The sequence below is a fragment of the Corylus avellana genome, chromosome 5 (assembly GCF_965113065.1).
Source record: "Corylus avellana chromosome 5, dhCorAvel1.hap1.2, whole genome shotgun sequence".
NCBI lineage: Eukaryota > Viridiplantae > Streptophyta > Magnoliopsida > Fagales > Betulaceae > Corylus > Corylus avellana.
Genome location: NC_142494.1, coordinates 20,354,632 through 20,382,563, shown reverse-complemented (window position 1 = coordinate 20,382,563; position 27,932 = coordinate 20,354,632). Strand labels below are relative to the sequence as shown.

The window sequence follows — 27,932 nt, the reverse complement described above, 5'->3', positions numbered from 1 at the left end:
TGTTAATACTCTCGAGTAATGTACTGCATTAACATATTTTTTTTAACAGTCATAATCAGCAAAAGACACAAATCAGAAGTGAACAAATACAATCATAGTGCATTATTTCTTATATGTATTATTGCATGCCCGCACTTGAAAAATAATTACGCAGCAATTTATTCTACGTTGGGAAATCATCTTGGGAAGCCCTACACTGCTTTTGAGCAGCGCATTTCTGGCAGTCCAATGAACAATTCAGTCTCCACATCTGTCTGTGAGCTCTGGCAACTTCTGCTGCAGTACGTTACAACATCTTTCTCCTGAGGCCGTGGATTTTTTGCACCGCACTAATTAATGTCATACATATTACATAGGAAATATATCAAACATCATGGTTCATGGTCGGCTAAAACGGATGACAATCTAAGAAAGATATCAAAGGTTTCACCTTTTCGCTTAAACTTTTATTCTCCTCAATCAGAAGTCTCTCCTGAATTTGAAGAAAACATACATTTTAGCTTAGCTACCAAAAAAAAAAAAAAAAAGAAAATTCTGAGGCTGTAATTTATATATACCTTTGCTTTTAGATGCGCTATCTGGTCCATCAATAACTGAGCCTGTAATTTAGGCCATTTCCTGTTTGTTAGCTTTCAATGATTTTCATTTTGTTATCATTTTGGTTGCTGAGAATGGCAAGGTGCGGAACTGAGAAGATAATCACAATCTTCCAGTCTCTCATCTTCCTCTCCCCATTTCCATGGCAACCGGAGAATAATATGGTGGAAGAAAGCCTTGTTGTAATATACCTTTCTTGCCCTGATGCTGCGTAAGCTTCGCTCCAGCTGGCTTTCAATCTCCTGGAGTTCCTCACGAGTGCATATACTTAAGCCATGTCCCAAAAGCTTCCTGTGACAATCGTCAAAGTTTAGAAATACCAGTTAACAAATGCAGCAAGAACAAGTATCAAAGCAAGCGATGAACCTTTGAGAATCATTGAGATGCTCAATCTTCTTTGCCATGTTTGCACTTTCTCGCTTCAGTCGCTGCATGTAGAATCAATTATTATGTTATTTAGTAGACTGTTAGTAGTGAAATTTAGCACTTGTAAAAGAACTAAAGATTGATTTTCACTGTCACGTCGTTTGAGTTGTATGGCAGTCGCATAATAGTTTACAAAAGGTTAATCCGAAAAATCGTTTATGAGAGGGTCCTAGAATTTCTTTCTCGCTAGAGGAGTAGATTGAACCAGCAAATATCAGTTTTGTTGGATGGAGCCTTTGACTATCTCAGCTAAAATTCAATTGGTGTCCAGTGAAGGAAGCCAAATCCTTTTATGGCATTCGAAATTGCACCGTGCAAAACATGTTCTAAGAGCAGTCCAAGTGAGTAGAGTGGCATTGTTGAACCTCAACAAGTTTGAAAACTAGATAGAGGGATTTTTCCTTAAAATCAATAACCAGTGTAAAGTATAATCCCAATGCATATCAGGCTAAGAGAGATTATATTTGTTACCAAGGAGACACCGGATACTTCTAGAGAAAGGGCAATAGAAAAACAAGTGATCATGACTTCCTTGGCATGATCACTTACATATGTATACGTCATAATAAGCTCTAAGTTGTACTTACAGATCATAACTAAAGGAAAATAAACACGACAGTGTACTCTGTTTCATTTATAGGATAAGGAGATTACAACACCGTATAAACATTTGAAAAACAACCTATATTGTCAGCTACAATGGTTTATGTCCCAAGAGACTTATCAACATTAGCTTGAATTATCCAATGAAAATCGGTCTTCAAGGTTTCCTTATCCAAGTGATCATGTATATAAGATAATTATCATAAAACAGTATTCTGGATTAGCATCATGATACAAGACACATCCATCGATCACACTAACTGACGACCAGTTCCATACCATTGGTTTTATGAGATAACCATCGAATAATGTCGACGATGATAGACTTCATAGCTAATCAATTTGGCGATGTGAATAAGATTTTTGGAGAGATTCTGGAATTGACAACATCAAGCCTTAATCCCCGTCTTCCACTATCTTTATTGTTATTACTATCTTTATCCTTCTGTTCTAACTTTTATAGCTAACTATCAATTGTTAGCGTATTTCCACCGAATATTCAGTGGAAAAGGAGATTAGTTTTTTGAAGGCAATGAAGATTAGATTTCATTGTCAGAATTTCAAGCCTAAAAATAGTTGAAAGAGAATGAGAAATTTTCTCTTATTATTTCTTAAGCACCTTTCACTTACAAGCCGGTTTTCAAATGTGAGTTTTACTCCAAATTTGTATCATTTCATATCAAAGTCAGATTTCACGTAATGGATTTAAGTCACGGAGGGGCCAACCTATGAGATAGAGTGGGCCGCCGTAGATGTCGGTTGTCGTATGTTATAATCCTAAGTATCCCACATGGTCTACGTACAATCTTAACCATGCGAATATAAGCTTTTAGGCATCTTCCCCTTGCAAGCCGGTTTTTAAGGATAAGCTCTACGCAAAGTTTTTATCATTTGGTATCAAAGTCAAGTTTCACGTCACGGGTAACTTATGAAATAAAGTGGGCCGCAGCAGTCGTTGGTTCTGAAGTGTAGTGGTGTAACACTCATACTCCAAGTGGTATGATATTGTCCGCTTTGGGCCAAGTCTGCACGGTTTTTATCATTGGGTTTACCCCCACAAGACCTCATACCATTTAGAGAGAGCATATTCCATATAAACACATTTTCTCACATCTAGGCAATGTGGGACGTCACAATCACCCCCTCTTGAGTCCCAACGTCCTCGCTGGCGATTCTTATGGGCTTGTGCACGCTCCCCCCAGCTTAGGTTGAGCTATGGTTCTGAAACCATATGTAACACCCCTGCTTCAAGTGGTAAGATATTGTCCGCTTAGGGCCAAGTCCGAACGGTTTTGATTATTTGGTTTACCTCCAAAAGGCCTCATACCATTTAGAATGAGCATATTCCATATAAACACATCATCTTTTCCACACCCAGGCAATGTGAGACATCACAAGTGGTATGCTATAGTCTTAATTGTCCCAAATGGCTCAAGTAAAATGTTAACCATGGTTATATAAGCTTTTTGGCACACCCATCCCTTGCAAGCCAGTTTTTAAGGGTGAGTTTTATCCAAAGTTTGTATCATACCTCCCTCAAGCTAAGGCTAACATATTTCGCATACCCATTTTGCATAAGGTTGAATGAAGAATACTGGATACTCCCTTCGTCGAAATATTTGCAAGTTGCTCCCCTATCTTCATGAGGTGTACAAATCCTACATGCAACTTTTCCTCGAGAAAATGTGTTTAGTTACCCCGAGCCTAGCCGTGAATGTGAACAAAGCAAACACAACCAAACATTTTTGGAGAGACACAATTTGAGGTAGATAAAAGTGGAGACAACTCCTCAAAAGGTGTTTTAAAATCTAAGACACGTGAGGGCATTTAGTAATGAGATTTGTTATAGTGAGTAGTAAGGCATTGCTCCAATAAGATTTAGGGATATGCATGTGAATCATTATGGACCGAGTTACCTCAAGAAGATGTTGATTCTTCTGCTTAGCAACTCCATTATGTTGGGGAGTATCAACGCAAGTGGTTTAATGGATAGTACCAGGTTCATGAAAAAAAGTATTGAGACTACTAGATAGATACTCACCCATTTCATCGGGACATACAATTTTGATGAAGGCATTAAATTGGGTCTGAATCATGTGGTGAAATATGAACAAAAAGAGGCGCATCACTTGTAGTTATACTAGGAGAAAATGACACCTGATGATATTTAGCAATTTCACAAGTTTCAAACTCAAACTTAGAAACAAGAATACACAAAAATGGGGAAAGATTTGTTGCATTAACTGAAAATAAGGAGGCCCTAACCACTAATGCCAAAGCCAAATTCTTGCTGCAGAGTCATCCAACAGAACAATGCAATAAGCCTATGTGAGCCAACCTTGTGTCATGGGTTGAGATCCAAATGGTATAGACCATCACTCAGGCTACCATTGCCGATTATCCTCCCCCTGACTAGGTCCTGAAAAAAAAAATATATATAATAGAAGATGACTACAAATTAGCTCACGGGTAATATGAGCAATTGACAATAACTTGGCTGAAAAATCTGGTATATGAAGGAGAGATGACAACGATATGGAAGGTGTGAAAGAAATGGAGCCTTTACCAAACATTGATGATAGAAACCATGGATATTTTACTTTTTCCCTGACAGAACAAAGATTATAAGAAGAAAATAGGGAAGATATACCGGTCATTTGATCGAAGGCCCTTGCGTCAATGATCAAAAAACCAGAAGATGGAGTAGCAAAGGCATTTAGAGCTATGACCAAGTTAACTGTGTAGGCGTAGAAAGAGGATGCAAGACCAGGTGTTTCCAGTCAAGACATAAGCTCATGAAGTATATATCTCTCTTCCAAAAATTATTTTTCCTATTGTACTTATCTTGTTCTTTATTCTTTTTCCAAATTGAAAATTTCATCTTCTTTTAGTTCTCTTGCTACCATTCTGAACCAAAACCAACTAACTAGACCCAGTTACGTTGATTGGAAACGTAATTTGTATATTGTGCTCACGGCTGAAGGGCACAAGTTTATGCGGACTCAATCATGCCTAGATTTCCCAACTATTGATGCCTATCATGAGGATCATCAGCAATATGATCATTGGGATATAAGTCCACTGAGATGGAAAAGTGCTACATTTTGGCCAGTGTCAAATGTAATCTAGTATTAGATGTTGTATATGTCACTTGCTTCAGACATCATGACCAGTCTGAAGGAAATATCTGGTGACTAGGGTTATGTTGCTATGCAGGACACGATCAAAAATTTCAATTCAAAAACTGTCTAAAAATGATCTTCTATCTGAATGAACTGGAGGTCTTGGGTGCTGAAATTGATGGTAAATCTCAAGTGAATTCAGATTTAGATATGCAAAGAAGAAAAAGGTTTATACATTGACTGAGTTGATAAATGAGCTTTGCGCAGCAGAAGGCATCTTGAGAGCCAGGGCAAGTGTCAATATGGCTCAGGCTTCTACTACTAGTTCTCAGCCGAAAGGTAAGGCTGGAAAGAAGAAGAGGACCAAACAATCAAGCATGCAAGTTGCCATAGGATTGACAAAAGCAAGAAAGGCAATACCAAAGGGAAAGTATTTCCATTGCAATGAGGCTAGGCATTGGAAGAGAAATTTTCCTAAGTATCTGGCTACCAAAGTGTTATTACCGTACACAATAATGATAAATAAAATAGAATTGAAAAGAGAGAGATTAAGAGAGAGTTGAAACACAGATTTACGTGGTTCGGCAAGGTGCCTACGTCCACAGAGAGTGCAGCTATATTTTACTATTAATGATTCAGGGTTACAACATAACATATATATAAGAAAACCCTAATTGTACAGACGTATTTTGAAAATCTCCCACAAACTTAATTAGGCTCATGGGCGAGAAGACTCCACTCTGTCTACTTAAACAACCACTGGTATTCCAATATTAATCTCTATGCCTGAGAGAATATGAGCCATTAATTTCAACACAAAGGCTAGGGTATGTATACGTTATTTTTAATTGAAACATGTTTTGTGTTGAATCCCACAAGGTCATGGGGCCAGTGTGGAATTAGGGTCCAGTAATCATATCTGCAATATGCTACTGGAATTCCAGGAAACAAGAACAGTGAATGATATGGAGATGTACGCGACGCTTGAAGATGAGGTGAGATTTCAAATTTTAGCTATTGGAGTTTTTCATTTGTATTTTGGTTCTTGAGTTTTAATATTAGAAGACTATCTTTATGTACCTAGTATTCGCAGAAATTTGATTTTTGTAACTTATCTAGGTAAATCTAGTTATACTCTTATTTTAAAAGATAATGCAGTTATTTAGAAATATATATATTGTTTATATGTTCTAGCTCTATTGTTGACGGCTTTATATTATTCCTCCCAATTCACCTACATTGCATAACTCCGAATTAGAATCAAACTTACATGTTTTATCATCAAAGAGAAAATTTCCTTCTACAAATGAAGTTTATCTTTGACATCAACGCGTCTAGGTCATATTAATCTAAATAAGATCCAGAAACTGGTTAAGGATGGGCTTTTGGGCTCATGGAAACTTGATGAATTCCTACGAATCCTATTTGGAAGGTAGAATTGTAACACATCGGCTTCATAAAGCAATAATTCCACGTAGTGCTACTACTTTCTCATACAGTTGCAACAGAAGGAAATCCAGTATAATTTTTTCTTTTTCTTTTTCGAAACTAATTAGAACTCACTCACAAAGCATACTACAGCTTCTATCTGTAACAATATTTCTCGTAGATATAACTTAATGTCATTTACAATTTTAACTATACTATGTTTACATATACTCAAAACATGCCACAAGCGGCATATAAAACATCTAAAAACTGACTTTAGCTAAAGCCAGCTCTTCGAAAAGTGAAGGCGTCCTGCCGGGCCTTGCTGGCCTCACTGCTAAAAGTCGAGAACCACATACAAGTCCTCCTCAACAGCCTCCTAAGCAATATTATAATTTTACAAGTGAATGTGTGGGTCCACGACTCAGCAAACATAAACATTCTGACTTTTGTAGTGTATGATCTTCGTAGGCTTTCCTTTTAAAACTCCTCTCTATTATTTTTAAAGCATCTATTACAATGAATAGTTGTCATAAAAGTTGTTTGTATAAAGTGTCATAGCCATTTTGAAAGTCACGTTTCAGAGAGAGGGTTTATGAATAATAATAAAAACAAACTTTATTTTTCTTTCCATTTTCTTTTCTACATAGATAATTTCATACCCCATAAATGAAGTGAGTAAAACAATTCATATCATGTAGTAATGTAAACAACAATTATTCAAAATATAAACAACATAAAACATATATATATATATATATATATATATATATATATATAATAAGTGTTTGACTCTCTTAAGGATGTTAGACATGTTATGGATTTAAAGAAACTGAGTAAGGTGCAATGGTTGGAAGCAAAGGGCAGAAATTGGGAACTCAACAAATTAGTACGGAATACAGTTGTAAGTAAAGCAACAGTTACTACCTCAAATGATAATGATAGAGATAATACTGATCATCTATGACATATGAGCAAAAGAGGCATGATGAAACCCTATAAAGAAAAGCTATTGAAGTATGTTAAAGGCTATGGGTAGGCTTCTGGAAATATTGACTATATGGAAGAAAAAGTACGGTTAGATTCACGAAGTGAAGGTGATTGGATTGTTTTGTGCATATATACACAAATGTATTGGGTCTTGTGCCAGTGCTATTTAAAGGAAAAAGCTGAGTACTTTGTTTCTTTTGATTATTCAAAAGAGATGAAAAAATAGTTGATTATTCAATAAAGGTATAAGTTTTTGTTTAAAAAAAATCAAATATTTAAGAGATGAAATGCAGAAGTTGAAAAACAAATTAGTAAGACAGTTAAAGTGCTTAAGGTCTAAAAATGGGGAGGACTACGAATTCACAATTTTCATTGATTACTGCCATGAGGAAGGAATTGTGCGTCACTTAACCAATAAAGGAATTCCACGAAAAAATGAAGTACCTTACTGATAAACCAGAACTCTATTAAAAAGCCAAAGGCAGAATGGTTGACTTACTAAATCCTTTTGATAACCTTTTGCCCATTTCAATTAAAAAAAAAAATTCCTTCTGATCTCAAGCTCTGAAGATGCATGGCATGTTTTCTTATTAACAATTCCTCGTCTACAGCCTGATTGTGCCTTGTGATTTCTTCTCTTCCTTTGGCTATGACGTAGTGTTGTTGCTACCGTTGTTCACTGCTTCACCATGTCACTATCTCATGACATTTTGAATCATTTAACTCACTCCAGTAGAACAATATCTCTTTTCTGATACAATTTTTGATACCCTTTTGTATCATATTCATTGTTGTGTTTTTGTACACAATATTATCAAGTAAATACTACATCCCGATAACGAGTACTTTCTATCTATTATAGTATATCATGGAATTCAAGAATAATAGTCACAGTTGAAGACTATTACTGACTTACGGTTGACGAATATCACTAAGTTACACTTAAAGTTTAGCTATAGTTAAATACTATCACCTAACTAATGCGAAATCCCATAACCTATATCATTTCACTCCCTTTTTTATATCTGATGAACATGCACTTGCTTGACTAAGGGTCAAATTACTTTTTTTTTTTTTTTTTTTTTAATATCCGATGAACATGCACTTCCTTGACTTGGGGTCAAATTACTTCTTGCTGTGCTTTGAATGTGAGCATACAAATACCTTGAGAATTGAGTAATTTGCTAGCTGGCCCATCATACCTCTTTTGAAGATGTGGCTTATTTTGCTTTTATTACTAAATCTGGAGATCCATCTAATTTTCAAGAAGCCCTTAGTACTAAGAACCCTAAAGGAAAGAAAGCTATTAGGTCTTTCAGAAAGAAAGAAGCTGCAGCAAAAGGGGAAGCCGAGCACTTAAAGGCCAAGTTAAACACAAAGGAGAAACGTTCAAACATTGTTTAAGCTTAAGTAGCTTGGAAAGATATGGAAGAAAGCTTTCTTGTTTGGGTCAAGGCGTTCGTGAAGATCTTCAGGTAACTTCTTCCATCACCACATGAATCAGAAAAACAAGAACTACACTTATTCTCCTATCTATCATGTCACCTTCTGCCAGAACATAGAAAATAAATACAGTTTTCAGTGCTCCTCGTCCCTTGAGAATTGAGCTTAAGCAGCTTTTTTAAAAATTATTTTGAACAAAAACTGCTGTAAAAAACCATGTGGAAGCAAATATGGGCAGATCTTCCTCATTATATTGATTGTGATAGATGCCAAAAGTGAAGAATTTATCAAATCCTTATTTAGTAACCATTCCTACTATCTTTTCCTCAATAATATCACAAAGAATATATTCTTTAATTCCAAGATATAAAGGTCTACCTGCATATATTGTTCCACGTCGGTGTTGTTGGTGTGCCCACCTTTTGCATATTTATAGTATCGTTCTATCGTCTTTTGCATGCTGACCATCCAAAGCACAACATGTCATCATTACATTTAACCTATTGCTAAAAGGGGGCAAAAAAATAAATAAATAAATAAAACTCTACAGCATATGTAACTAAGTTTTAATTGTATGATCGATACTTTCCAAGTTTTGGTGTAATTTCACTAAGTTTTATTTGTTAAAAGTAAAAACACAAAGTGTAAAGGAATATATTGCGTCAAATAAAACATGCTCATATTCATTTATGATATGGTCAAATATCTGACCAAGTGTTATGACTAGTAATCGTTTTAAACACAATTATTTGTTATTAATATGGACCCAAATTAACCATCTTATAATAATTTACGAAACAGTCAGTTGTTTAAATGCCTTAAAGATATAAAGGTACATTAATTCTACAGAACCTACTTGATGCAAAATCTCCTTGTTCATGGAAGATTTTTGTATTGATATTATTGATTTGATAAGGGGCCTAATTAGTATGGTCTTCTCTCACATATCATGTTACTGAGGAAAACATTAATTTATAGAACTAAAATGATTTTTTTTTTTTAAAAAAAAAAAAAAAGGGTGGAACATACCACAAGGCGACAAAGAAGGCTAGTGTGTGTGGGTCAATCTCACCACAACTTATTTATGTCCATAACTTAATCTTAAACTGATAGAAAAGAATGAGTTCAGTAATTTAATTAAAAATTAGAAATCTTCAAAACGTTAAGGTATTCCATATGGTCAGTGATAGAAGCATTGCACACCCATAAGAAAGAAGAACGACAAGAAAACAAATGAAACCAAGCTATCTCCTCACTCGGATTATTAAATGTAGTTTGGTTTTATAATCGGAGTGAGAAGGGTAGTTTGGTTTCATATGAGGTTTATGCATAGTTTGGTTTGGTTTATTCTTTTGGCCAGAAGAAGACACGTAGCATGAAGCTTAGACAGCAAGAACCATTGAGGAGTGAGGTTCCTGATATCTAAGGCACAAGCCTAGATTAAATCAATGCAGTTTATAAATGAGATGTATGTAAAGAAAAGGAGAGTACTAGGAAGGAATAAATGAGACATTTTGTTTGAAGGCCTATTATTTTGACACCAAAGCCAAAAGAAGTAGACTTAACGATAACTTTAACATGTATTTTGACATGGACCAAATAGCTTAAAGGAAGCAGAGAAATACAGTCTTTTCAAAATTAGTTTTGTGACACTCCAAAAAGTTAGTCCCACATTGGATAGATGGATTGTCCACATTGAGTGGGTGGATTATAAAGTTGTTCAAGTTTACTAAGTCTCACATTGATTTCTTACTATATAAGATTGGGCTTTGTAAATAATTACAAGGATCTCCACTCATAACTTGGCTATTCTTTTTGGAGTAATAGTGCATGTGGCTAGCGCTTTCTCTGGATTGTAACAAATAGTATGAGAGCAACCTAGTAATACCATGTGATGCTGAGGCACTGCATGATATTGGCCATGTAACGCCTAAGAATATAAGAACAATGAAATAAAGCATTAAAAAAAAGACGTCTCTGAAGGATCGGATTGAGCACAATTAGACTCAATAGGCATTGGATCAATTAGCGGTTGGGAATTTGTAAAACTTAGAAAAATTAAGAGCTAGAATGTACCATTTGAACGAGGCAAAGTGCCAAGTGTCAATTGGGAGCATGTACGGGAAAATAAACGGCTAGGATCCAATATTGGATGATAGCATTCGAATGAAACAACTTCCCCACGTGTCAACCATTGTGCATGTTAGGTGAAACGCGATGGGATTCGGTCTGTATTAAATGCATTTGACATATGTCGTTCAAACGGAACATCTCCATGTATCAATCATTGTGTGAGTTAGTGAGGTGAAGCGCAATTTGATGCGTATTTAATGCGTTTGACATGAACCTTTTGAATAGAGTTATATTCCATTCGGACATGAGTATACAATGTTGAAATGTTGTCTATTTAAACGCCTAAAACCAAGAAAGAAATCAATTTTTCTCTCTTGGTTTGATCCAACAGACCGAAAGAGGGAAACGAGAAGAAGAAAGAGAGAGGATGAGAGAAAATTGAAGCAAGCTAAGAGGAGTGGATGACAGACATTGAGTGATTGTTTGAAGTCACCAATTGCATTAACCATAAGGTATTGTATTTAAGGTACAAATTTTTTGGAGAGGCAACTCGATGGTGGCATGCCAAGAGGGATGGTCTTAGAGTTATGATCTATAGCCACCATCACAAAGACTTAGTTAAAAAGGGAGTTATGTACTGGATCTTCCCAAGGGCACCGTTAGAAGAATGTATTAGAGTTTGAGGGTAGTTTAGTCATTTTCATATTTCTTTAAGCTTATATAATAATATGTTTGAGTTTGGCTACGTAACATTAAGACAAGCCTCCTCTTTCCTCTAACCTTCTTTATGCAAACCTATCAACATGGTATCAGAGCCAAAAGTCCTAAGTTCGAACCTTGACTCCATCATTTACTTCCCATTTAAATTTAACATTCTACGCGTTGAGTGTTACGGTATTGATTAAGTGATTAAATTTATTTTTTCTTATCAACTTAAGCTTTTGAGATAAGAAAGACATTGTATGGTCTCAAGCAATCACCGCGAGCATGGTTTGGAAAGTTTTCTTAAGCGGTATTGAAGTTTGGTCTTCAGAGATGTCAGACAGATCATTCAATGTTTCACTTGCATACTAGTGCAAGCTATATCCTTCTTGTGGTATCTGTAGATGATATCGTTATTACTGAAGATGACTCAGGAGGCATTGCCCGATTAAGACAATTTCAACGGGAACAATTCCATACAAAGGATTTGGGCAAACTTCGGTATTTCTAGGTATTGAAGTTGCTAGATCTTGAATAGGTATCAATTTATCTTAGACAAAGTATGCACTTGATTTATTAGAAGAAAGTCTTTTGGGTTCTCAACCTGTTGATGTTCCGATGGATCCAAATAAGAAATTATTGAAGGATGAAGGTGAATTATTTGAAGATCCTAAAAGGTACCGTCGTCTAGTTGGGAAGTTGAACTATCTTACTATCACGAGGCCGTACATTTCATATGCAGTTAGTGTTGTCAGTCAATTCTTGGAGGCTCCTCGGGTTTCACATTGGGAAGTTGTTACTCGCATTATTTAGTACTTGAATAGACAACCCGGTCTAGGGATATTGTATAGACCGAATGGACATCTTAGGGTAGAATGTTTTATTGATGCAGATTGAGCAAGTTCTCCTTCAAATAGACGGTCTACCACAAGATATTGCACATTCTTCGGCGGTAATCTTGTATCTTGGACAGTGGTGGCACGATTTAGTGCTGAAGCAGAGTACAAGGCAATGGATCATACAACAATTGAGTTGACATGGTTACAACATTTTCTTCAGGAGATTGGTTTCTCAGCTCCTATTCCTATCCCGTTATCTTGTGATAACCAAGCTACTATACATATTGCATTTAACCCAGCTTTTCATGAAATGACTAAACATATTGTCATTATATCCGAAACAAAATACTCGATGAAGATATATCTACAACATTCGTGAAATTTGGAGATCAGTTAGCTGATATGTTTACAAAATCTTTATGTTGTAACCGGTTAAAGTTTATTTGTTCCAAGCTGGGTCTATATGATATATATGTTCCAACTTGAGGGAGAGTGTTAGAAGAATGTACTAGGGTTTGAGAGTGGTTTAGTCATTGTCATATTTATGTAAGCTTATATAATAATATGTTTGAGGTTGGCTACGTAACATTAAGACGAGCCTCTTTTCTCTAACCTTCTTCATGGAAACCAATCAACAGGCACAATAGCAAAAGAGAGCTCTAGAATTCATGGACTTAGAGCACGGTAGCATGACTGTGGAGCAGTAAGCAACTAGGTTTATTGAGCTATCCTGTTTCACATAGTGCTTGATCCCTAATAAGGAGAAGAAGACAAACAAGTCTGAGGCAAGTCTTCAACCAAGGATCCAGTAGTTAGTGGTGATGTGACCACCATAGCTAAGGATGGGATCAAAGGCAACATCATAACAATAGAACAGAAGAAGTGCCAAATGCCCCCAAGTTCTCAACCAACAAAGAGGGTCGTTTACAGTGGCTATACAAGGTAGAGGTTGGCACACGGTCACCCCACATTTTCATCTAATCAGAGACCCCATGTTCTAAATGTGGCAAGTTGCACATCAGGGACGGCAAGGCTTAGATGAGAGTATGCTTTTCTATTGCAAGACGTGACACTTTGTTAGGGAATGCCCCATGGTGGCTTAAGGAAGCTCAATGCCACTAATGGGCAGTTACTAGTAGGTCAAAGGGCACCAACTTAGGCACTATCTATGCGCTCAAGCCAGGAAAGTGATACAGAAGTTGAGGAGGCTGAGGTGGTGACTATTGAAGATATGCTGCTGATATGATTTGATTTCCTTTCCATATATGTTCTCATTGATTGTAATTCCATACTAGTGTTTTATATCTTTGTATAAACAACCTTAAATGTATCATTGAGTATTGAGAAATAATAAAAATTATTCCTTCTTATCATTCATCATGGTATCAAACTTGGGGTAAATTAAATCCCGATACTCTCAAATGTATATTCGTGGGTTACTCCTGCTTAGAAGGTGTATAAATGTCATCATCCCCCTTCTCAAAAACGTTTTGCTCAATCGATGTTACATTTTTTTAGTCAAACATATTTTTCATCAACCCAAACTTCTCTTCAGGAGGAGAGTCCGAGTGAAGAGAAGTCTTCTATGAGTAGCCCTTTACTTGTCTCGGCTCCTATGCCAGAGCATGACAAACAGAATCAAGTTAATGAGACTCCTAGTGATGAGTCATGCGAGCCATCGCCAGTGACGGAGCTGAGAGTTTACTCTAGATGCTACTTATCGAACATGAGACCTTGACTCAGGTAATGGTTCCCATACCTCTTATTTAAATTCAATACTTGTTGTCGATGATATGACTATGCCTATTGCTCAACGTAAATGGGTCAGATCTTATACTCAACACTCTATATCTAACTTTGTATCCTAACAGCAACTTTCACCATTGTAGCGTTCATTTGTATCCAAATTGTCTTCCGTATTTATTCCTCAAAATTTACAGGAGGCAATTAGTGATCCAAAGTGGAGGGAAGAGATGCAGGAAGAGACAATGATTAATTGCATCATGTAAATAAGAGAATGTTATTTACATTATGTGAGTTTATTCATGTAAAAGACAATGATTAATTGAATTGTATGACATGACTAGCTATGTACAAATGGTAATTATGGACTTACCATTATATGGGTTTGACCATATGGTTCACTTTCACCTTTATGTTGTTGACCTTGGATTCAATGGTTATTTGTGACCAACATAACCATGTATAGATGGTGGTCGCACCTTGCAATTGTTAGTGGGGTGGATCACCTGAGATTGGACCACTAGCGGTAACATGCTATTGTACCTCACCAGGAAACCAATGTTGTACCAGAGGTCCCTTGGGATAGGGATAGTGGGATACACAAATCCTACCAAGAAGTGGTTAAGGGTATAGATAGACTATATGAAATTTAACTACAACTAGTTCACATATGATATCGTATATTATAGTTATATTACAACAACATGATTTGCTACCTTGTCATTTGACAAGAACACCGTTTCAGGATACTGCATGCGTTTTTTTAACCCTTTCCTAGTGTGCTAATTCACTAAGTCAAGGAGTTATGCTTTGATTTTTATCCACTTGTAAAATATGTTTTGATTTATAGTTAGCCTCACCTTAGATGTCGACAACCATGAGGACGAATTCACTGTTTCTAGAGGCCTTGAAGGATTTGGCTAGGCTAATGTTTGAGGAATTCTACCCCGGTTTATGGCATTACCTATGGTTTGAGCATAAGGGGCATCGTGATGAGTTCATAGGGTTTTTGTTGTTGGTGTACGATATTCATTGCCATAATGATGTGTTCGGTTGTTATTTGTGAGTCTTGATAAGTGAGACTATGAGATTATTCTTGATTTTGAGTTTACCTCCAAGGATGTACATTATTCAATGTATAACTCTTGAGATTATATTTTGAATTCTTTTTTAGATATTTGATTTGATGACTAGTTCTTGACCAAGATACTTGATGATTATGCTTCTGCTATGCTATGTTACATTATGATGTTTTCAATTATTGCCCTACTCATTATTGTTATTTCATGTTGTTAGTGATGTTTATCTTATTACATAAGTGATTCAGTCTTTCGTTGTTTGCCCTTTAATAAGGGTCCCATTTATCCCTTGGGACTTATTTACTCGGTAAATAGGCCTTGAGATGCAAATTGAGTTAGTTACAAGTTAATTAAATATCGAGGTGTTACAGTTGGCATCATAGCTTTTTGCTCTGGGGATTATTGAATTTAGTCAAGATAGCCTTAAGAAGAAGATCATGCAAAGCATAAGATAGTCAGATAAAGGAAGAATTTTGGTTAGGATAAGTTTGTTGTTTGTAGTTCTTTTTCGAGTCAATATTGACTCTAAGATTTTTGTAGAATTATGTCGCCCCAAAGAAAACCAATGACAATTCCAAATGCAAGCGAATTGGGAGGTGGTGAGGACACCCACCCTCACAAGCCAAAGACCTTTGAGGTTCTAGTTAATGAGGTTGTTAATCCCAATACGGCTCAATTGCAGGCAATAGCCACTCAGCTAGTGAGCACGACGACCAATGCTTGTGAGCCCGGACCGTGTGTTGGAGTGTAAGGCTATTTGTTCTGAGATTCCTGCAACCATCATTTCCCTACCTTCGATGACACTAGAGTCTACCTTAGCACGAAGAATTGTCTTAACGATATTGAAGAACTTCTAGAGGCTATCAATTGTACAAAGGAGCAAAAGGTAACCTATATCATCATTCACCTTTCTAGCAAAGCCAAGAGGTAGTGGCAAGCGAGGAAGGTACTACTCACAATGGAGTTGATGGTTGAACAAGTCATTTCTTGAGCTTCATTCAAGGATGAGTTTAAAGACCTTTTTTTTTTTTCCCTAAAGTGGTGCAGGAAGCTATGTCTCGGGAATTCATCAATTAGTTGCAAGAAAGCATGGTTGTCGTAGAGTATGCTACCAATTCACACAGTTATCTCGATTCGCGATGTACCTCATCCCAAATGAGGAGGAGGAAAGGAAGTGCAAGAGAAGTTTGAACCCTTGTATTAGAACTCAACAGGATTGTTTCCAGATTAAGAACATCTCACAATTGGTGAATCGAGCTTCTTTGTGCAAGTACTTGAATGAGTTTGCAGAAGCAATGACAAAACAGAGGAAGAGGACTTTCATTTAAGGAATGCCATCTTGAGGAGTGGGAGCAGTTAAGAGGGTTGCCATGGACGCCCTATGCTCGCCCTAGCCGCACCTTAACAGCAATAGCACTAGCGGAATCCACAATCGACATCATGTTAGCAGTGCAACAAGGTCAATTAGGGATAGTGTATGATTTGCACCGGAGTGTGCTATCAATGTGGATAGCCAAGGCACTAGAGCTTTTCAAAATTATCAGGACCACAATATGAACAATGTAGGTTATGAATGGATAGACGCTTGCGAAGAAATCTTTCAAGAATGGAAGAAGTGGTTAGTATCTGCATATTGACATTACCTACGGAATCTGGGAGTTTCGTAGTGTACAGTGATGCCTCAAAGAAATGTTTGGCTTGTGTTCTTATGTAAAATGGCAAGGTTGTAGCTTATGCCTCGTGGCAGCTGAAAAGTTATGAGCATAATTACCATGCACATTATCTAGAGTTGGCAGATATCATCCGGAGTGTTACAGGTTAAGTGGCGGAGTACACTTAATGACTTAGTGTTAGGTGGAAGAATAAACCAATTGACACAGTGCTAGGTGGAAGAGTATGCTTAACGACCCAGTGTTAAGTTAGGGAGTACGCTTAACGACTCAGTGTTAGATGGGGGAGTACACTTGAGGACTAAGTGTTAGATGGGGGAGTGCGCCTAAAGATGTAGGGCAGTTTTCCATCAGACTAGTTGATAAAACAAAAGTCATCTCTCGTGATTCTAACATCGGATGCAATCAAGTTTTGTTGTGTTGGAAAGCTAATTCAAAGGTCTACAAAATTATGTTTCATGAATTTTTACTAATTCTAGCGTTTACCAGGTCAAAATAGGTTACGAAGAAAAAACTAAAAAGCTAGACAGAAGCAGGCATTCCAAGTTCAATTTTGGGACGAAGTGCTTCAGGGGACTTTCAATAGCTGGCGTTCCATGTTCAATTCGAAATGAACTTGGGACGAGGTGAAATTTTTTACCCATTTCGAACTAGTAACTAGCTCAATTCAAACTAGTTGCAGCAAATTTTTGTAAACCGACTTTCTTTCAATTTTTTATTAGGGTTAGGGGTCTACATAGTATAAATATATGTTATGGCCGTCTAGAGCCTCAATTTTGATGTATTTTGGTTGATTATCAATAAGAAACACTATGAGAGTGATTTTATTTTCCATCCTACCACGAATCCTTAATTGACTATTGTTTATTTGTCTTTATGACACATTACGCCACGTTGCATCAGTTGGTATCAGAGCAAAGTTTTAATTTCCATGGCGCAACGAGGACGTTGAAAGGGGATCTATCTTATAGATTTGAACAATGTGCACAAGCAAAGAGACATCACATGAGGAGCAATTGGTGGTTCATTTGCAGTACATGGAGGAGTAGTTTGCTAGTGTGTTCGAGCGAATGGAAGCACTTACGAAGCAATATGCCACTATGATTGGTCCAAATGATTGCCGACATCAACCAAATCCGTGTGGAATGGAGGAAGACGGGTCTAGTATTGAAAGAGAACCTATCAACCTTTTTGCAAAGTAGAAAGTGCAAAGGGAGTACCCCATGGCTCAAGCTCATGCTAATTGATGGGAGGCCAAATACAAGCTGGATATGAAAGAGAACCTATCAACCTTTTTGCAGAGCAGAAAGTGCGAAGGTAGTACCTCATGGCTCAAGCTCACACTAATTGATGGGAGGCCGAATACAAGCTCGATATCCTAGAGTTCCAAGGTTGCTTGCAGTATGAAGAATTTCTTGATTACATAGCTATTGTAGAGGAGATCTTGGACTTCAAAGAGGTGCCTGATGATCGAAGGGTACCTTTAGTAGCAACCAATTTCCGGGGAAGAGCTGGTGCGTGGTGATAATGGTTGAAGGAACCAGAGTGTGACAAAGCAAAAGGAAGATCAATAGTTGGGAGAAACTATTGAAGTATATGAAGGCCGCATTCTTACCCCATAACTATATGCGATTTCAACAAAGGGAGGTAAGGTTTGGTGCGCGGCCTCCGAAATGCACCGCCTTGACTATTGTCTATAAGCCTCAATTCCATCTACCGAACCCATCTTATGTGGAGGAGAGGTAAGCTTTTTTATGAAGGATTCTAACAAAAGGATTTTGTTGATGAGGAATTCCAAGAAGATGAATTTGTTGATGAAAATTTCTAAGAGGATGAATTCATGGAAGAGGAGTTCCAACATGAAGAAGATGTCGAGGAGCCTTCTCGAGAATTTGTAGACTGGGATTATCCACCAACTTATGATACAGGTATTGATGATGAAGATCTTGTAGGAAGTTCTTTGTCATATGATCAAGAAAATCAATTGTATGAGGTAAGTCGCTGGAACAGCACAAAAAGCTTTGTTGATGAGAGTGCTATACTTCATGAGTTTGATGAGTTTGATGAAAGCCCTAACATTGAAGAATTTGATTTGAGGGTTGAAGAAATCAATTTTGTGGATTTCCTGGGGTTAGATAGCATTTTATCAAATTCCCCTAATAATGATTTTGATGAATTTTATGCGGTGGAGGAAAATTTTATGTTTAAACATGAATAAATTGTTGATCCTTTTTGGGGGATCTTTATGGCACATGAAAGGAAGAAGATAGATGGCAAATATGGGAAGAAGGAATTGTTTTGAGTATAGCATGAATAATTTTTAAACCATTGATCATTGAAGTCTTGTGGTGATGAGTTGAGTGATATTTCTTTGTGGCTATCACATTGTTTGTCTTCTAAAGAGCAGAGGATGGAAATGACTAGTTGGTCATCCGAAGGATCGAGGCAAAAATCATCAGAATTCGATGATAATTCTCTCCAACTTAAGAAGAATATTGTAGGGCAATTTTCCATCGGACTAGTTTTAGAAAAAAGCCATATCTCGTGATTCTAACACTGGATGGAATGAAGCTTCATCGCGTTGGAAAGCTGATTCAAAGGCCTACAATGTCATATTTCATAAAATTTGCTAATTCCAATGTTTACTAGGTCAAAATAGGATGCGAAGAAGAGAGTGAAAAGCTAAACAAAAGCAAGCGTTCCAAGTTCAATTCAAATTGAACTTGGGATGAATTGCTTCCAGGAACTTCCACTAGTTGGTGTTGGCACAAGGTGAAAATTTTTACCTAGTTCAAATTGGTAAGTAGCTCAGTTCGAACTGATTGCGGAAAACTTTTGTAAACTGACTTTTTGTTTTTTTATTAGGGTTAGGGGTTTAGGTAGTATAAATATATGTTATGGTTGTTTAGAGCTATTGTATTTTGGTTGATTATCAATAAGAAACACATGAAAGTGCTTTTTCTTTTCTATCCTACCTCGAATCCTTGATTGACTCATGGTTGTGAGAAGAGTTGTAATTCTTGTGTTTATTTATCTTTGCGACCCACTACGCCACATTGTATCATCTAACGACCCAGTGTTAAGTTGGGGGGGGGGGGGGGGGGGGGGGAGGAGTACACCAAACAACTTAGTGTAAAGTGGAAGATTATGCTTAATTACCTAGTGTTAGGTGGGGAAGTACTTCTAATGACCTAGTGTTAAGTAAGGGAGTGCACTTAATGAAACCATAATTTGAAAAAGTATAATATAGCAAAAGATCAATTAAACATATTTCAATTAGAGTATATGATAAATCTCTATCACAAATGAGGATTGGATTACCCTAAATGAAGGTTTTGATTAGGATTATATTGGATTTGAATATTATTATTATTTGTAAGCTCTATAAATACAGCCTTTAGTACACAATCATATGAAACAATAAGACCACAATGTAACCCTATAGAGCTCTACCCTAGTAGTGGACGTAAGTATCTAATACTAAACCACCCATAAAATTATGTATCTATTTTCTTTTATTCTACTAGTCCTTTTATATACTATCAACTGTTTTATCATTACAGATTTTGAATATGTATTATATCATAAGCATGCTTTGTTTTCAAAAATGTTTCTCATCATTATTTACTAACAAGTGAATTGAAATGTGTGTACATATTATGCTCTGATATAATATTAGAAAAGAAAATGCTAAGAAATTTCAGTTTTAGAAACCTACCATAAAAGAAAAGTATCTCTCAAATTGACATTAAGAAATGAGTTTTCCACTAACGTTTCTACAAATGCTCACCGCCGATTTTCTAAAATTATTACATTGTTATGAAAGAAAATTTTATCTTGATTTTGAGAACCATATTGTATTTTAAACAACTTTGATAAACAAAAGTGAGAAATTTTTAAGTAAATAGAGGCTCACGTCACGCACATGGTGTATTTTCGAAGTATTTTGATGTAGATCGGAGTGTATTCCGATCCCATATGTTATTTCATGTTTTTGTCGTTTAAGTGTCGTGGCCGTCCGGACGGCCATATGTCCTGTCCGGACGGGACATAGGGCCGTTCGGACGAGCGCCGTCAGTTTGTTTTATTTTCTAGCCGACTTTATGTTGCTATTTTAGTAGGGTTAGAGTTTTAGGAGTCTTTATTTCGTTATTTTATTAGGTTTTGGGTTTTGGGGTATTTATATCATATTTTATTAGGTTTAGGATTTTGGATTATAAATATATGCTTATAGCCTCCAGAGAAAGGGAGTTGTTGATTATTGATTTTTATTAATGAAAATTACTCAGAATTAAGTTTATTCCTCTATTTCCTTCAAAGCCTAGAGAGTATCTAGCTTTTGTCAAGAAGATTTCTTAAATCATTGATAGAATCAAGATCTAGAAATATTTATCCGCTGCTTATTGATGTTCTTCGTTGCAGCCCACTAAGTCACGCTGCATCAGTTGGTGTCAGAGCTCAAGTTACTTTCCATGAATGGGGAGCGACCGTCTAGCAGACATGAACGAGGTCCACGTGCGCACGGAGACAGTACATAAGGAGCAACTGGCGATTCGTTTGCGGCACATGGATGGTGGGCCGAACAATTGTCGTCACCAACCAATACCGCGATTCGCAGAGGCGGAAGGCAAATCTATCGCTAAACGTTGGGAACACGTAGAGGATCAATCCACGGCTACAAGGGATCAAATTGAAGACCTCACTACTTGAATATCCAACATGTGTGGTCACAAAGGGAGTGGATCTAGAAACCCGTTTGCGGAGCACCGAACGCACGGACGTTAGCACTTTGCACAAGCTCATGCCAATAGGCGGGTGAGTAGGTTCAAACTAGATGTACTGGAATTTCAAGGTTGCTTGCAACCCAAAGAGTTCTTGGTGACACAAAAAATAAAAATAAAAAATTCCACAAAAAGAAGTACCTAGGAAGATGGTGGAGATGATGCCTAGAGAGGTGACGGAGATTAGGAGTCAATCAATTGTGGTGGAGGAAGATGGATTTATTGAAGAAGATTGCTTGGTAGATTGGGCCTCTCCACCAATCTATGACATCTATCCCGACGAAGAGGTGAGTTCTATACACCAAGTGTTTGATGAAAGTCTTGAAAGAGAAACCTTTGATTTGGAAGTTGATTTACTTGGAGTAGATACTATCTTGTCAAAAACTTTTAACTAAAGTTGTGATGAGATCTATGGGGTGGAGACGACTTTTCTATCAAAGAGTGAAAGGGTCTTTGTGAGTTCTCTGGGGATTCTCATGGCATTTGGGAAGGGCAAGGTACGAGCAAAGCTTGACAAGTCTACTCGGCAAGGTGAGTGAGGTGCAGGCCATCATGTTTATTATGAGGTGTGGCCTTCTTGTGATTTTGAGAAGAGGAGGATGGAATGAGTTGACTGGACAGCCGAAGGACCATGGGAAGAACCGGCCGAATTCGAGGACGAATTTATCTCCAACCTGGGGAGAATGATGTAGATCGGAGTTGTATTACAATCCCATATGTTATTTCATATTTTTGTCGTTTAAGTGTCGTGGCCGTCCGGACGGCCATATGTCCCGTCCGGACGGGTGCATCAGTTTGTTTTATTTTCTAGCCGACTTTATATTGTTATTTTAGTAGGGTTAGGGTTTTGAGAGTCTTTATTTCGTTATTTTATTAGGTTTAGGGTTTTGAGGTATTTATGTCATATTTTATTAGGTTTAGGGTTTTGGACTATAAATATATGCTTAAAGCCCCCAAAGAAAGTGAGTTGTTGATTATTGATTTTTATTAATGAGAATTACTCAGAGTTGAGTTTATTCTTCTATTTTCCTTCAAAGCCTAGAGAGTATCTAGTTTTTGTCAAGAAGATTTCTTAGATCATTGATAGAATCAAGATCTAGAAGTATTTATCCGCTGCTTATTGATGTTCTTCGTTGTAGCCCACTAAATCACGCTGCATCATATTTGCATATTGAATCATGGACTCACCAATTCCACCTACAAAATTATTTGATTTTACAATTTTAGCACTACAAGGTAAGGAGGAGGCCAATAGTCACTTGGACTACTATCCTTAGGATTTGAAGAAGGTCCAGCTTTTAAGGTTTAGTTTTTTGGGGTCCAAGCTATTCTGTGGAGGACCAATCATGCTTATCCCTTGTGTATGTGTAAACTTTTGATAATGTATAGCATAGGGTATCAATGATATGTATATTGTCAAAACATGTTTATCAGTTAATGAAGTTATCTTTTAGTTAGTGCTCTAGTGTATATAATGAGTTTGTGGTTTCAAAAAAATATGTGACAAATTTCGCAACATTAATTTATGAGGTAATAGTAATATCACCACATAGATTATGCAAAATATCGCATTTATTTATGGCGGGGCATTACAGGCTCTAGAAAGGATGTCAGAGATTTGAGTTAGGGAGATTGTGGCACCCCAAAAAATCAATCTCACATTGGATGGGGGATTGTCCATATTGAGTGAGTGGATTAATTATAAAGGTGCACATGAATATAAATCCCACATTAGTTCCATATTAGGTAAGATTAGGTTTTAGAAGTGATTCTATGGAGATCCCATTATAACTTAATTAGTCATTTTGGAGTGATAGAGCATATATATGTGACTAACTTTTTTTCCCAAGTCTTTACAAGTTTAAGCTCCCGCCACAAAACAAATAGTATCTGTTCCTATAAAGAAAACAAAAACTTCTATTTACACCAGTAATGACCTTGTAAGTTAACAAATCACTTGACTGCAGGTTTCCTTAATTTAATGTTAATTTTTAAAGGCTGTGGCTGAAAGGATTTAAAGGAGAAGTAGTTGAGTCATCAGAAATATGTAGAAAAGAATGTACTGCGCATTAGGGTAAGAAAACATTGTGTTTAGGATAAAAAAGTATTCAGGTCGTTTCATATTCATATAGCTTCTGCAGAAGTTTAGGAGGCATTCAACAATATATAATTCTATAATTGTAGAGAAGAGATATAAGTAATTCATAGTTAAAGATTTAGATGAGTAATAGGGTTTATAATTCTTTGGTATTTATCATCACTAAATCGCAATAGGGATTATGACTCTTGAAGTTGAAGGTGAGCAAGCCGGTTGGGTTTGGCCGGCCCAAACATTTCAAAGGTGATTTTAGAATTTGTGAGGAAGGTAGAATAAATGTAAGAGTGGCAATCAAACTCACAAAGCAATGACAAATTCATCATTGTGGTGAAGGTGGTAAGACTCAAACGGAGAAGGTCGCGGCGGTGGTGGAAGCATGAAGGAGTGGAGGGAGGGAGGGAGGAGGGAGGGAGGGAGGGAGGTGGGGAGGCGACATAGGGCTTGACCAGAAAATTGTTTATACTACAGCAAATTGTAAGCCGTTTTATATGTTCTTGGATATACTTTTCCATTGATAATTTTCAACTGCACTAAATATTAAAAAATACAATTTTTACGTACACTAAAAGAAAAGGTGCCTTAATTTTTCCTTTTTCCTTTTTTGTTTTTTTATTTAATCTAAAATTACAGCGCTAAGAGTCAATGGGAGAAAGTAAAACACACTTAAGCAACCAAAGATTTAAATGAAGACAGGTTGTAACATAATATCTTGACTGATCACCTTAAACAACATAAAATTTTAAATAACATGTTTACACATGCGAATGCATGCACAAGTGTGCACAAGCACACATAAAATTGTAATGAATTTGAAGGGAATATATTCTTCACACAAGATCGAAGACATGCTTGAGCCACTCGAAGGCACCATAGACCATTAGTATCTTTTATATTGCAGCTCGATCTCTACACTTTTCATTTGATTATCGAAATGATCAAGTCTTTTATCACCATGAAACTACCAATTCAGTGGAATACGAGAAAATTAAACAGTTCTTGATAGACTGCTGATGAGAACCATATGAAGGAGATAGCAGCTACGTACTCGACAGTAATCAGATCGAAGTCACAGCATGTAACAAATATTACGGCATGCACGTAAGTTCTTCTTTTTCATGTACTTAATTCGTCATGACATGCAAGGTAATTAATTTAGTGTATCATTTGTATATAATAAATTTTCATCACAACTAATTAATGCAAACAAGTAGCTCTTGCAAGAAATGATAGATGGGACTTAAAACTCACATGAACACAAATAAACTACATATTTATTTTGTAGTAGATATAGAAAAAGTACTATCCAAAGTACAACAGCCCCGAAAAAATCTCATTCACAATAAAGTATATTTACTTAACCAACAAATAAAAACATACACAAAGTTCAACAGCCCCATAAAATCATAGTTCAAAAAGTGCAACATAATATAAAGAAGTATTGATCAAAACAAAAGGCCTCATGAAATCTTGTACACCACACAAAGTACTATACCTATTAATGACATTGATCAAACTTTTAAATTATTGAAGTATTTATATTTATTGTCTCATAGGACTTGAAGCATTATGATAATCGAACCTAATAGAAGGAAAGGTTTAAAAATTGCATTTAAAATGTAGCATGGGGCAAATCCCACTAGTAGAACCATAAGGACTAATGGCAAGGTGGCTTAGGAATGGAAATTTTGGCATGACCCGTAAATCCAATACGTAATTAGCGGGTTATGGTTTAGTGAAATAAGATTCGAGTCAAACCGGATCATCCGATTAAACACAATTATTTTGATTGTATATTGGCTAAGAAGTTGGGTTATGTTATTAATTTGTGTTAAGATAATTGGATATCGAGTAATAAATTGATTGCCATGAGTCTAGTTGTATAATTAATATAATTTATGATTATAAGATATGAAGTTGCACTAAAACAAACATCTTTCATGACTTTTCAATTAGTCGAGTTAGAGTTAACCCATATAATCATATACATATAGCTCGACACGAAACGAACCCGACCCATAAACCCGATTTGCCACCCCTCAGTGGTGACTCGTCAGTTCCAAAAACAAACTGGCTGGCTCTCATCAAACTATAACTAGCCCTAATTAATAAAATACCAAGGACAAGACAATCAAATTAGACACTTCAAGAAATTCAGCAAAGATGAAAAAGAGGCACAGAATCGGAAAAGAAAACAATAATAGAGAAGACACACTCACAGAGAGAGAGAGAGAGAGAGATCATAGGTCTGAAAATTCCAGGTACTCAAAGATCGATGAATGAGAAGAAAAGATCAGATCGAATGGAAATCACTAAAGCTGGTTTTTCCTCCTAATTTCCGTATGCAACTCAAAAGATATAGCAAATCTACATATATATATGTAAACGTCTAATCAGTGCGTAAGAAATATACTTTAAACAGACAGTCAGATATGATTCAAAAAAATGCAGACAGAAAGAGATGTAGAAGAAATAAAAGAGAAATATATCAAACACTGAAAGGGAAGTAGCTCTAGCTCCCAGACCTTGTTGTTGCTACAGCACGCATTCAAAGATATTCGAAAAAACAAACATGTTTCTTTATACATTGGAAAAAAGAAAACACGAGTGCACAAAAACATTTGACGACATGTTCCCAAGGAGAAAAGAAATGGAGGATTAATGTATGATTATATATATTGGGTGATGAAAAGAAAAAAACATACTCGGAGCTTGAGAACTCATGGAGCCTGCCTTTCTGTGAAAAGATGATCACGGCGACTTCTGCCTCGCAAAGGACAGAGAGCTCGAAGGCCTTCTTCAGCAGCCCATTTCTACGCTTTGAGAAGGTCACTTGACGGCTCGTCGCATTCTCAATTCGCTTCATCTGAATCTTTCCTCTCACCATCTCCTAAATGACCACAAAAACATCAATCCGGCTTTTACCCGATCAAAAAAATAGAAAAAATAATAATAATTCAAAATCTCACCAAGTTTTGGAGAAAATTCCAAAAACAGCTTATATATGCTTTTGAAATCTGTAAACAGTTAAGGAAGTGCAAAAATTTAAGGGAAACTGTGAGAACCCAGACCAAAAAGGAAAGGTTCACAAAACGATGGTCGATCAGAATCTTTTACAGCTAGCTACCCAGAAATCCCAGAAATATTTATGAGAGCAGAAGAAGACCAAAACGCATGGATTAATTTTTTCATAGAAAAAATCAGACCACAGAGAGCCCAGTAAGATTTAGACAAGGAGACACAGGTATATATCATCAAAGTGATACAAATTTCAGAAACCCTAGCTAAGAAGATTCTGAGAGCAAGAACGAAGAGGATATCCGTTAACTGCGGATATAGCTATCTCTTTAGACTCAGACCACAAAGCCTTTTATTTCCTTATTCATCCATCTTTGTCTTCTCTTTTAAGCTCTTACCCCACAAAAAAAAAAAAAAAAAAAAAAAAAGCATAAAAAAACCAAAAAAAGAAAAAAATAATAATAATAATAAAAGGCAAAAATTACCTAAAATAAAAGATTCACATTCCTCACTCTTATCTTGTTTTGGTAAAATTAAGAAAAGATAAGCTAAGTAAGATTAAGACACAGACAAAATCGAGGAAAAAAACATCTATGTTTTGTTTTGTACAGACTCCACTCCACTGTTCAAGTAAAGAAATATCTAGTTTAACACGCACGATGTCAACAATCATCGTACATTGACGTGCGCCACTAGCCAATCAGATTTCGATACTTCATCGGCTCCGATTTGACCTCCACTAATGGTAATCGACCGCGTCACGTGGCTCTATTTGTACGGCGGTCAGCTTATTCTTTTTCTTTTTTCTTTTTTCTTTTTTTTTTCTTTTTTTTTTTTTTTCTTGAGCTTCTTACTTGGGACGGGCTTATATGCTAAAAGTTGGTGGCGGGAAGGTGCAATAGTGCATGTGCTTTTGGAGGCCAATAGAGATTTGATTGGCTGTGGCCTGTGTTTGGTTTGCTATCGTGTGGTGATATGGGGGTTTGGTTTTGCCATTTAGGATTCCACTTTTCCTACTATAGTCTATAGTTGTGTTCTAAGGGTTTTGGTTAATGTTATAAATTTTTTTTGTTTTTTCTTGTGCCACTTTAAAAATGATGTGGTTTCTAAAATTACAATTGGGCATATAATTGATTATTATTGAATTTCGATCAAATAGTAATTTTCAAAGCCATCTCATTCTTAGAATGACATAAGAATAATTTCTATAACTACTGAATTGTAATAATTTAATTGAACACCTTTTGTAAAAAGATTTGGACGATCAAAATTTAATAACGGTTATTTTTAACAAATGATGTCGTGTGAATAAACTTTAATACT

The 27,932-nt window shown here is 36.4% G+C and overlaps 1 protein-coding gene across 2 annotated transcripts; it reads right to left on the bottom strand.

The window, feature by feature from the left end:
* Positions 1 to 79: 79 nt before the first annotated feature.
* LOC132181364 (MADS-box protein AGL42) lies at positions 80 to 27,182 on the bottom strand. Of its 2 annotated transcripts, none has more exons than XM_059594555.2 (8): positions 27,095 to 27,182; positions 26,297 to 26,481; positions 8,988 to 9,069; positions 964 to 1,025; positions 789 to 888; positions 558 to 599; positions 431 to 472; positions 80 to 329 (listed from the first exon to the last, which is right to left on the bottom strand). In XM_059594555.2, the coding sequence occupies exons 2-8, from the start codon at positions 26,476 to 26,478 to the stop codon at positions 192 to 194; spliced, it is 648 nt and encodes a 215-aa protein (XP_059450538.2). In that variant the 5' UTR covers positions 26,479 to 26,481; positions 27,095 to 27,182; the 3' UTR covers positions 80 to 191. The 2 variants fall into 2 exon arrangements, with proteins under 2 accessions (XP_059450538.2, XP_059450537.2); XM_059594554.2 differs by lacking the exon at positions 27,095 to 27,182 and adding an exon at positions 26,561 to 26,978.
* Between the last annotated feature and the right edge of the window lie 750 nt (positions 27,183 to 27,932).